The sequence below is a fragment of the Rattus norvegicus genome, chromosome 19 (assembly GCF_021556685.1).
Source record: "Rattus norvegicus strain SHRSP/BbbUtx chromosome 19, alternate assembly SHRSP_T2T, whole genome shotgun sequence".
Classification (NCBI taxonomy): domain Eukaryota; kingdom Metazoa; phylum Chordata; class Mammalia; order Rodentia; family Muridae; genus Rattus; species Rattus norvegicus.
Window position 1 is genome coordinate 11,970,562 of NC_141552.1, and position 13,086 is coordinate 11,983,647.

The 13,086-nt window shown below is 44.4% G+C and overlaps 1 protein-coding gene across 5 annotated transcripts in view; it reads right to left on the bottom strand.

Moving 5' to 3' along the window:
* Large1 (LARGE xylosyl- and glucuronyltransferase 1) overlaps window positions 1–13,086 on the bottom strand; it is a 452,006-nt gene that overhangs the window by 312,348 nt on the left and 126,572 nt on the right. For all 5 annotated transcript variants that reach the window (NM_001429168.1, NM_001429166.1, NM_001429167.1 and 2 more), the window contains 1 exon segment: window positions 5,165–5,352. In NM_001429168.1, the coding sequence (NP_001416097.1) occupies window positions 5,165–5,270 (106 nt within the window). In that variant the 5' untranslated portion in view covers window positions 5,271–5,352.

Sequence of the window (13,086 nt, forward strand, 5' to 3'; positions counted from 1 at the left end):
GATAGCTCTTCCTAATAAGAAAGACTCCAGCTGCTTCCGATTCAGTCATGTCAGGCTTTTGGTAGAACACAGTTGTGTGAGTATGCCAACCAGCGTGCTTCACTTTGGCAATATCATTTCACGTTAAGAGAACTAAAGTTCAGGGAACAGGGGACCATGATCCAAGTACCCGGCTAGGCTCGCCTGAGCTGACTTCACAGTCTGGGTTTCCCGATTCTGTTCAGTGCTCTAGTCCCCTTGTGCGCCTCCAGGTAATCAATTAGCTAAACCTTGGCATCCAGAGTATCTGCAGCTCAGTGGAGAGCCTGTGCTCCACTCTCAGGAGACCCATTGAAATTAACCGGAGTTGAAAAATAAACAAACCCACTGAAAATATGAACTGTGTTTCCACAAAGCCATGCAGCTCTTATTTACGGCACCGCCCACTAAAAAGCCAAAGGGTGTCAATCGGTGGGGTGCATGGAAGGAACCTGTGATGATGGACAACTGAGAGGAGAACATACGTATGTACAAAACCTCTTTAAAGGACACTGGCCCCTGAAGCAGTAGACAGTGTATCATGGAGGGATGATTTCACTCTCGGTGGCCACTCAGATTCCTCTGGAGTCTAGGGATCTCAAGGTCAGGTGAAGATCATCATGCCATTATCTTACAATGAACTTGTTTTCACGTCTCTCCTAGGGGCCATCTCACATCCTTCCCGGACAGGGACAGCTCGTTGCAACCAGGCACGGAGCAATCTTTGTTGTGAGGGGCTTGACATCTGACTTCTGGCCACGTCCCCGGCAAAAGTTTGGGGTTAGTAGAGCTGTCTCTATCTGGGGCCCCAGTGACAGCTCTGACTGCTGATCCTGTCACACTGAGCCTCTGTGTCTCCAGGGTAAACGTCACAAACTCCTTCCACTGCTTCTTATATAACCAACTAGAGCTGACAATGTCTCTCACCTGTGTCTTCCTAAGCACGCCGACTCGTCTAAAGACTATTCTCACAGCGTAAAGCCTAGAAGTAAATGCTACAGGCCAACGAGTGCTTGGAAAGTGCAGGCCCCACAGTCTTCATCACTCTGCCCAGATCTTTTTGCCGCTGTGCTCAAGTCACTTAGCACCCAATGAATGCAGCTTGTCGGTCAGAGATTCAAGTTTATTCTTAAATAATATGCTGCCAAGTACAGCACCCACACCCAAACTAAATTATTACCTTTAATCTCCCTTTCTCAAAATGTCCTTAATGGTCTTGAAAATCATTATGTCAAGGACTCTAGGCACTTCATCAGCTATAGACTGTCCAAATACTTAGATACTTTTTTTTTTTAATCATGGGCAATAGTATTTAAGTTGTTCAGTTTTCTTTCTTTTTTTGTTACATTTTAATTGAAAATTTTATTTACATTTTAAATGTTATCCCATTTCCCAGCTTCCCCTCCAGAAACCCGATATCCCACCCCACCCCTGCATCTATGTGGGTGATCCCTCACAAAAGATGCTCCAATATATAACAAGGACACGTGCTCCTCTATGTTCATAGCAGTCTTATTTATAATAGCCAGAAGCTGGAAAGAACCCAGATGCCCTTCAACAGAGGAATGGGTACAGAAAATGTGGTACATCTATATAACGGAGTATTACTGAGCTATTAAAAATAATGACTTCATGGAATTCTTAGGCAAATGAATGGAACTTGAAAATATCATCCTGAGTGAGGTAACCCAGTCACAAAAGAACACACATGGTACACACTCACTGATAAGTGGATATCAGCCCAAAAGCTCAGAATACTCAAGATACAACCCATAGACCACATGAAGCTCCAGAAGGATGACCAAAGTGTGGATGCTTCAGTCCTTCTTAAAAGGGGGAACAAAAATACTCACAGGAGGAACTATGGAGACTAAGTGTGGAGCAGAAACTGAAAGGCCATCCAGAGCCTGCCCCACAGGGGGACGCTTCCCATATACAGCCACCAGACCCAGACACTATTGTGGAAGCAGGCTGACAGGAGCCTGACATAGCTGTCTGCTGAGAGGCTCCGTGAGAGCATGACAGATACAGAGGAGGATGCTCACAGCAAACCACTGAACTGAGAACAGGGTCCCCAGTGGGTCTTTAAGCTGACATCAAATAATAATAAATACAGACAGCTACAAGCTCCCCACAACTTAGATCTTCTCTTTGCCGTGATGGGATCTTTTCCTTTACCACTATGTGACCAGAAAAAAAATATACAGTTTAAGTGCCAAATCAATTATTTTGTAAGTCTGCTGATCTCACCATTTGGTGTTAACACACAAAGAAGATGTATGCTTCTGTAAGGCTCGAAGTGAGTCTTAACTACCGGGAGACACCCCTCCCCCGCAAGTGAGACACGAGAGCGGAGTTCGATGCAAACGCAAGAGGCTTCTTTTCCAGCGCGTCGGGGTTGACCTTCAATCAGCCCCTCGTGGCGAGTGACTAGACGGTGACCCCAAATGGCTATAAACAAGCAGTTTTTATACTTTTTAGGGGTACAGGTTACATCAGCAAGGTTACAGTTTAAACTTACTGGCTAAGCATATTGGCCTTTGAATCTATTGGCTAGCAAGCATAGGACATGCATTCGCACTCTATCTGGGACCAGAGGGTCAGGTGACTATCAGTCAGTACATTCTGCAGATTTTCAAGAATGTCCCTGCTCCTCCAGAGAACTGTGGGTGGAGAATGGAACTTGGCCTAGTCTTGACCTGAGGCAGTGGGCGTAAAGCTGGTGAAAGCCGTTACGGTCCTTCACAGGAACTCCATAACCCACCTACTTTCTACCAGGTCAAGCCTCTTAATAGCTCTTACACTTCAGTAAGAACTAGGGTCCTTCAGGTGAAGGGACAAGGATATCTAGCATAAAACCGCCCAAGAATACCTTTTTAAGAATTGAAACAAAATTCTACAACCTCACTGTATAAAGATCATGTGGTATCTAGTACAATCCTCACCAAACTCAAACACCTCCCCAAAGCTCCAGTCTACAGTAGAGTATCAGAATAAAACCTTAAGCTCTTGAAGAAAAGCTGGCCTCCAGACTGGCTTAGAGGAATCGAGCAGGTCAATAAAACTTTTACGCTGCACGCTTCCTACCTTTAGAACAGGAACCTTCGCTGAACTGTAAGTAATTCATTGTTAAAAAAAAAAAAAAAACAACAACAAAGATTCCGTATAATATATGCCACGCAGAAATGTTAACAATACCAGTTCTTTATAGTGCCAATGTCATCAGTGCCTTGTTAACATTGTTATGCTAATTTTAAAATACTTTTACACACACACACACACACACACACACACACACATGTATATATCTGATCACATTCCAACTCTCCTTTCTATTCCTTCCCAGATTATTATGCTATTATTACCACACAGTTTTGTTGTATTGCCAAAAGCCCGTTTTCCCTTCTATTATTATTTTTCTTTCCTGCACTGTGCCATGCTGCATTCTTCTCTGCTCGGCTGTGGTCTGTGGAAGGGTTTGGTTTTATAAAGGTATCATCATGTTATGCCATGCTATTCTGAAACTCAAAAGTCCTTTTGATTCCTACTCAGGATCCAGAATCCCCGGGCTTTAGGCACAGCTGCCATGTCCAGCCATGTTTTCATTTAGAGAAATGAATTAGGGCTGGGTGCCTCTGTTTCTGTTACAGGCCCCCTCTCATGTCGACTGAGGTGAGAAGACTTTTCTCCTCGCTTTGCCAGAATCAACATCAACTCACCAATCTCCCTTTGCACAAAGGAGACCCTCGGTGCCGGTGCCCAGTTTAAGCTACATAGCTGTTTAAGTGAAATCTCTGACCAGTCCAGGGATGTGGCTGAGAGGGAAGGGAGAAGGACAGGGTTGTAACTCTGTGCTCCTAACACAGGCTCCCCATCCAGAATCACTTCCATTCTGACGCTCAGGACCTGAGTTTGGTTTGCAGCTCATAATAATCTAGCTCTGGGTAGCTGACTTCTCTGGCCTCTGAGCATCTACACCCACGTGCACTCGTGTGCACATATTCACATGCAGCTACACACACACCTACATGCAATTAAGAATAACAAAGTGACTCTTTGAATGAAGAATAATCACCACCACCACACCACCCCACCACCCCACCACCCCCCACACCCCCACACCCGTTCAGCAAGTGCATAGTTCTGTTATCTTTACATTCAACCTCACTGACCACTGACGTGAGCTCCAAATGTGGACCGGCGCACCTAATTAAAAGGTAGCCTCGAGATGTCAATAAAATTACGCACAAAGGAAACGTTCAAAAGCCCAGCGGCAGCTCTGTTGAGACAGATTGTTACCTAAGCTGCTTCTCCTAATTCAAGTGTGGGGCAAATTTAAAAAGGAGGTCTACACATCCATGCCAGCACTGCCTCCATTTCTGAAACGGAGACACGATCACCAACAATCAAGACACTGTACTACATTCAAAATTGCTGGCTGGAAAAATGGTGAGTCTTGTGTTTCCTGTTTGGTTCTGGATAGTGGCAGTGTGATCACTTGCTTTTAATTGTTCAGGGAAGGCAGTTCTGATGCCCCCTCCTCAAGCTCTCTTGTCAGTGTGATCAGTCAGATAGTCTTTCATCCCCAGCCTTGGCCTCACGGCTCCCACAAACCTCTACTCCAGCACACTACCATCTCCATCACAGCACACACACCCCTGTGGTGATGCTTTGTAGACCTGTCTGTCTCCCCCATGGGGCAGTGCATGTCTAGATCTGTTATCTCGGGATTCTCAGTACTGGGTTTACTGAGGATGTCACCACGAGCAAAGATTCAATGTGTGAACAAATGACTTACGTGGATCGATAAATGAAATATCTAGTTTCAGGAAAAGTCAAGCCAGTCGCCAATGCTCAACCTTCTCCCTGTGTTTACTCGGGGGCCATGTGACAAAACAGGCTTTAGACATTTGTCTACCTACTCCCTGCCACTGAAGAAACTTATATTTTAGTTTTAGTCCAGTTTTTTATTTCATTCCTCACCTTGTTAAACTCTGGGATACTAAAAGTCATTTACCATGACAGGCAACGTTAAATCAGTATTTTACCCAAGGCATGCTAGGGCTTCCAGGCTCTCTCTAGGCCTCTGTACCAGCCTGTGGTCCCTTACCCTCCCCGTTTCCTTTTGCTGGGCTTCTGTTCTTACCTTCAAGGCTCCCGGCAAACAAATAAATCCAGGTGAGGGCTGGTATGCAGAGTAGAGTCAGAGAGGCAGCCAGGAATTTCCGTCTCCCTCGGCAGATTCCCAGCATCCTCTCGGAAGTGCCGATCTCTAATTCCACTGTGGTGTCTCTGTGCAGAGCACGAAATCCTCAGCATCCCTCATAATACTTTCTGGAAGGAAAACCAAAGAAAAAGCTAAATCCCATTGTGATGAACAAGCAGATGTGGTAAACAGGGAAAAAAAAAGAAATAAATTAAAGGACTAATTAAACCGCATGATTACCCCAAAATGTGACAACTCAAATTTGTAAGACCATTGATGAGCCACTTATGGTCAACGTGGCAGGTGGCTCCTGGGCCTCCCTCACAGAGAAGACCATGAAAGGCCTGAGGCAGAATGAAGACCCCCACTTAAAGCCGGGAAGCTTGGTTAGGTCACAACATAACCTGTTGAAACTCTACCATGGTCAGCTGAGAACTTAAGATTATCTCAGTTGGAACTGTCTGCATAGTCCCCCTACTGCGGTAGATACAGAAAAGATAGAAATTGTTCTGAGAACAGTTAAGAACTAACCAACTTGGAGTGGGATAAATGATCCTTAAACCAGGGCAAAGTGGCACTGATGGGTTAAAAAAAAAAAGTTGAAGGTGGAATAGAGAGCCCATGATATTAACATAACACACACACACACACACACACACACACACACACACACACAATTAAAAATGAAAGAAATATTCTTTAAAAGTTAATCCAGTAGGGCCTATCAGTCATCTGACCGAGGGATCATCCCTCAGAAAGGCTGCTATGCAAAGGAGATGGGAGGAATAATCACCCCCTAGAAAGAATGTAGTTTTCCTTCCCAGAATGTCTTGCCATGGTGCAGTTATTTACAGAGCCAAGGCCATACAGCTCTGTTAAATCAGCCTGCTTTCTGAGCCGTAACTCAAAAAGATCCTCGTTTCTGTATCTTCCTTTTTTTGTATCTCTTTCCTAAGCTTGCTTTCCCTAACACACTGGGCTTTTTCACCCTCTATGAAGTTACCTATCTTTCATCTTGCAGCTGCTTGCTGACCTGTATTGCTCAACACGCAGGCCTAACTCAAAACCCATGACCCTGTCTTTTCCTCTTCTCCTTCGCCCTTGCCCTAGATGCTGCTGAAATTTACAGCTTGCCTGTCAGATGGTTTTCTCTCAAATTCTAACCAAATGGTCCTCTACCTTTCTACTGAGCCAGTTTTTAAATTTTCTTATTAAGGGGACAAGAGTCCAAAGGAGGGAATCCTGATTTCCCTGGTAACAGAGTGCTTTGTTCGAACGATCCCTAAGTGGTAGGCTACTGCTCTGTCACAATGCTGTCACTCACCTTACTCCCTCTCGTTCTACAGGTGCTGTATCATCTTACGTCAAAAGAAAGCGGAAAGGGAGAGGGGCCATATCCACAAAACGTATTATTAATAGATGGTTACAACTATTCTGTCACACTTAGTCCCTGTTGTTCTTCTCTTACTATACATTTTACAAATTACAAGTCGTCACAGCTCTATGCAGAACAGGGAAAATACGTGTAGGACTGTGCTATCCGTCCTCTAAGGCATGCACTTGTGTCTTGGAATATACAGGCTGAGAACAAACTAGAAGCATGAACAACTACATCTTAGTATTTAATGCCAGGAAATGATTCTCCCTGGGATGCAATAACTTCTCCCAAAGAACCCGCGCTCCTGCAATCCTCGAAAAGAGGCAGGGGGTGAGGGGACAAAAATAAAGCGGAGAAAATTATAATTGCATCATCCTTTTTACCACACCGGGCACATACAAAACTTAATATTTTGATATACATAAATAGGAGTAATTTCCACACATCGTTTTACATCCTCTTCCTTCTATCTGCTCTCTGCTTACATCGGTGACACATTCCCACAGTTCAGTAGCCATGGCTCACAGCCAGCGGGCTGCAGAGCGTGGTTTAGGGATGTTCTAAGCCTTCATGTTGGAGTACTGAAGGAGTGAAGCGCAAGTACAGATCTCAGTGAAAGTTCTGTAATACCTGGTGGTGTACGTACACGGTCTTGATTCAGAGTGTTTATGACCCACCTATGAGACTCCACTTACACAGAAGGGCGCTGGGACTCAAGGAGGTCAATGCCCAGGCATACAGAGGATATATTTTCTGCCTCTCCCGTCCCTGCCCATCTGCTAACTGCCCTACATGCTAGACTTCCCCATGTTGGCTCCTTTTTATCCACACATTGTTCTTGGTTGGCATGTGCTCCTAATTCCTCCCTCAAAAGGACATCAGGCATGATCGTGAGGCAATTTTGATGGTCAGATTGGGAAAGAGAACCTAGTGCATAGAGATCAGGGCTGCGTAGGAACGCCTTATATGGCACAGTTCAGACAGACCTACAACAAGGAAAATTTTCACGAAAAATCAGCAGTCTTAGCCCAGGGTGTTACTGCTTCAGGGAAGACCAAAGGATGCTTCAGAGGAAACACATGCACAGAAAGTTTGTTAATTCCTGAGTTGCCTTTCCTCCCAAGTACCCTCCACAGGGCTAGCTTAGTCACTCTGTACAGCTTGGGTTGTGTTTTATTGGGGCAGGAAGTATAGCTATCTGAGGCAGACAGTATAAATACTAATGCTGGTATAGAAATATTTCTGCGACAACATAAGTCAAAGAGGCCCAAAGAAATAAAAATGTCCATTTTCTAATGTTGATCTCTTTCAACAATGCACCACCAAACAGACTCTGACGCAAACAGTCCCTCCAAGCGCAGAACCTCATCCCAGCATCAGACTGCAGCTCCAGGAAAGTGGGATCTTAGAGCCTTTTCTACATGTCTGTGTTTAATCAGTCCCTAATCTCATTCAAAGGCCCAGAAATATTTAGGTCTTTATTCTTGTGATTTTTTTTTCACTCTGGAAGAGGGTGGTTGAAGCAGGCAAGCCTCACATTTTTGTTTTTCTTGAGCAATACCTGGAAGCTTTGAACAAGGGTTACCACGAAGAAGCAACACCTTAGCATTACTGACAGTGGAAGGGGTTCCTAGTGTCTGATTGGCAGAGTCTCTAGTTGACTGAATTCCGTGACCTTTGGATATCTAATGATCCCCATGGGTTGATGGCTATAAAGAAACCCACTAACCATTCCTGTTGTCACTCATCCACGTCCACAGTGGGATGACCTACCTGCTCTGTGTTTTCCAGTCCAGTGCTGGGCCCGAGCTAGAGCTCCAGAGCTAACTACATTCATATCCCTATTCTTTAAGAAAGAACAAAGAATAGATGCACAGACACAAGCAAGGGGCAATAAAAGTTGAAGAGAAAACATCTTAGCACAACCACAGAGAAGCACAATTTCAGAAAGCAAATAAGAGGAGAAAGGTGTCTGGTGAAGAAAACTACCAGGAAATGTCTAGGATCTGAGGACAGGATCTGTCCCCATTACAGACATAGAAGAATTATGTCTCAAAGGCTCGACACATTACAAGTAGATCGGTAAGCACCCAGAGGAACCAGAAGCAAGGATCAGACATCACCTTCTTGTTGTGGTTTGCCCTGAAGTTATCTGTGTTTTGATGCTAATTCCACTGCCCCTAAGACAGCTGCCTAGTCACTACTCAGAACTCAGGTGACTTCACCAGAACCTCCCCATTGAATCTGTAAAGTCCAGGTGAGGGGCAGGTACAGGATAGAAGGAGGCCTGATATTGGAGGAGAAGGAAGGATGGGTGGGAGAGAAGTTTGAAGGAAGAAGAGGAGACTAAGACAGAAAGGAGGAGACAGGAGAGAGGGGAGGGGGAGAAGCCATGGCAGGTGACGTTAAGATTCTGCTCTGTGTATTTACAGGTTGTTATCAATGTTCCTAAGGGATGGATGGTACCGGGCTTTGTATGTTTAAGTGGGCAATTATATCTTACCAATTGGATCTAAGATTATTGTGTTGTGTGTTCTTTTATGTGAGTGTTTGAGTGTAGGAAAGTGTGCGGCTGGGATGTGTTTCCGCCAAGGTATCTAGCAGATATGTTGGGGCACCGCGGTGCGGACCTAGCGAGGTAAAAGACAACCACACATTTTTTATTTTTATATTTTCACAACAACACCTTCTAAAGTTGGGTTCTTTGTCAAGCTTCATTTCCTAGAGATACATTGTCTTCCAAAGGAGAACCACCAGCTGGGGGAAAGTCTCAAAGAACCAGCTTATGAGAAGACATTTCAAATGCAAAACATGACAAATACTATCTGTGACTTAAAAGATGAAGAAAATGTAATGATCAGAACCTCTCCTCCATGATTATTCTCTTGCTTAACAGACATTCTCTGTGATAAAGATCCAATCCCTTAGAGACCAGTCCTGTGCTGAAGGACAGGGCCTCTTTAAAGCTGGACTCATTTAAAGCATCCTGGCGAGGACTCCAGGCAAGTCCTTAGTGATGACACTGTAGGGTAGTATTAACATACAATCCCATGAAGCTGAGTATACCTGTCATGTTGCATAAGCACCACCTTTGGTTCCCAATATGATTCATCGGCCCAAAAAAAGACCCATTAACTATTCCACATTTCTATATATTCTAATTTAATTCTGCTTCTCAAGATAAAACCAGATACAATTCAGAGAGGAGAGCTTTAATTGGCTTACAATTTAAGACCACGGTCAATTACTGAGGGGAAATCAATGTAAGACCTCGAGAAGCCAATCACATCTACAGTCAAGAGTGAAGAGAGACAAAGGCACCCAAACTGCCCGCTCCTGCTGCTTTCACCCTGCTTTCTCTTTGCCCTTTAAGCCTCAGGACGGCCTGCCCACGGTGCCATCCAGAACGAGCTCGTTCTTCCCACATCAATGAACAATCAACACAACCTCCCACAGACTAACTCGATCTGGGCAATGGTTCTTCAGGCTCCTTCCAGGTGACTCTAGGTTGCAGCAAGCTAACATTTAAAAGAAGCCATCACGTTCATCTCTCCATCCCTGGAAACCATCCCTTTTCTTTTTGTCCCCATGGATTTATCAATTCTGAGTATCTCATAGAAGGGGCATCAGCTAGCACATGACCTTTTGGGACGGGCTTCTTTCATACAGCACAACGGTTCTGCACACCCATCGGTGTTCTAGCATGGACTGGCATAGTATCCTCTCTCTGACTGGCCAAGAGTGGCATAGCATCCTCTCTGACTGGTCAAGAGTAGCATAGCATTCTCTCTCTGACTGGTCAAGAGTAGCATAGCATTCTCTCTCTGACTGGTCAAGAGTAGCATAGCATTCTCTCTGACTGGTCAAGAGTGGCATAGCATTCTCTCTCTGACTGGTCAAGAGTGGCATAGCATTCTCTCTCTGACTGGTCAAGAATAGCATAGCATTCTCTCTGACTGGTCAAGAGTGGCATAGCATCCTCTCTGACTGGTCAAGAGTGGCATAGCATTCTCTCTCTGACTGGTCAAGAGTGACATAGCATCCTCTCTGACTGGTCAAGAGTGACATAGCATTCTCTCTCTGACTGGTCAAGAGTCTACCATCTGTATATATCTATATCATATTCTATTGTCCAGTTAGAGTGAACAGAATTGCTATTAACATCTGCCTGGAACCACCTGCTTAAGAATTATGCCCTTTGTCAAAATTATTAAAATCAAAAGCACCTCGCTCTACAGTGAAGCTGTCTTCACTGCTGTTGATGAATTAAAATCTCTAGAAACTGCTACATAGGAGATGCAGCCAATGCTGGCTCTGTGCTTACTTACTTTCAAACAGAGTTAAATATTCCATAATGTAGGATATATAAAATCTTCCATACCTTTGAGAGTTGATTCACATTTTAATTTTGTAATCGTCGACGCTCACAATATCTGTTTTAGAAGTGCCACATAAAGAAACAAAAAATATTTGTTTCAAATATACCACAAAATAGCAGATTTATATTTAGGGCCATTTCGGGAACCACTGCAAATTCTTTCCTACTCTTAAATTGTTTTTTGATGTGTGCAGACATGTGTTGCCTGCAGGTATGTGTGTGCGCCATAATAGAGGCTATAATAATGTGTGAGCTCCCCTGGAACTGAAGTTACAAAGGTTCTGAGCCATCACATAAGTAACTGAGAATGAAGACTGGGTCCTCTCCAAGAGCAGCAAATACTTGTGGAGCCATCTTTCCACCCCACCTTAAGTAAGTTCCACCCCACCTTAAGTAAGTTTTATGAAACTCCAGGCAGCAATGCAAACGGCCACTTTAAAGAATCAATCACTCTAATATATTACGATGTAAGAATATACTAACTTGACATTCACATGCAGAAAAATAAAAGTAGAAACATATTAAATGTCCCTGTTTCCTGTTTCTGTGTATATGCTGAGTCTATGTACTGAGGTGCATATGTCTGCACACCCGCAGAAGCCAGAGGCTTACCTTAAAAAATCATTTCTCAGATGCTGTCTGCCTTGTTTATTCACACAGGGTTTCTCACTAGCCTAGAACTCACTAAGTAGTCCAGGCCCAGTCATACCAAACAGGTCCCTACCTACTTCTCCTCAGTCCTGGAATGATAGACATTTTTACATAGATTCTGGGTGCTAAACTCGGGTCCCTCATATTTGCATGGGCTATACCAGCTGAGGTTTCTCTCCAGACCCTGACAAGTCTTTGTTTTCTATTAGTGAACCACTGAGTTTCTATGTCTGCGTGTGTTTCTAGCGGAACACTCTGTGTGAACAATAAAACACTAATTCAGAGCACATAACAATCCCTAACCAATCTACACCATGCATTGCAAGCAGCATTCCTGAGTGCTTCATGTGGGAGGTGTGAACAACAGTTGAGCCAGCTCCAGAGGCTAGAACTTCAAGGTCATGGTTTGAGCAAACCATTCCTGTCCAAAAGTGCTAGAGGAAGCCCTGCCCTGGGCCTCTCTTCAGCTGCTGGCAGTTTACTGGCATCCACTCTGTGTTCAGGTTTAGCCTAACCCTGTACCACTGCATTTAAGTATTACATCTTCATACACACAATGGGAACAATGTACTCGACTATTAAATTGAATAACTTATATTAGAATATTATATATAACAATTCATATTATCATTGTAGTCAATAAATGCAGTCCTATTTCTGAATAAAATGCAATTCTTAGTCATACTGGGGTTCCCTTTTCCTGTACCATCACACCAATGTGGGTGGTTAATTCTAATGCTTTATATTAATCCGGCTCCCAAAAGCCGCACTTCCAGTCGCTGAGGGTCCCTGCCCCCAGCTGACTTTGATTGGTAATAAAGAATTGACTTGGCATACAGCCAACGGCTGGGCAGGGAGACGGAGTTGGGCAAGGGACCAAGGAAGAAGAACAGAGAACTGCCGTGAAGGAGGAGTGAGGAGCACAGACGTAAAGGCCCGCAAACAGGTGAGATTCCAGGAAAGTGGCCCTAGAGGCTATTTTCCGGATTGGGTCTGGCGGAGCAGAGGTGAAATATAGATTTTAAAAGATGTTAACTCAGGAATACCGGAGGGGAGTGTATGACAGCTGTGGGGAGGTTTAGAAGTGCCCAACCACTGAACTAGTCAAGGCATGTTAAAATTAACTGATGTGTGTGTGTGTGTGTGTGTGTGTGTGTGTGTGTGTCTGTCTGTCTGTCTGTCTGTCTGTCTGTCTGTCTTTCATTTGTGAATCCAGTGCTCTTGGGCAGGTGCAGTGCAGGTACCAGGAGCCAAAGAGGATTAACTATTCACCACTACAGCAAGGAAGAAATGGAGAGAAGGAAGGGGACGAGAGAGGTGAAGGAAGGGGGAGCGAGAGGTGGAAAGAGATGGAGATTTGCCGTCCATGGAGCCATGGAGGGCAGGACTTATTTGGGCAACTGGAGAGTGGCACGGGGAGCTCAGAAAGATTACCCAAATTCCCTCTAGTATTGC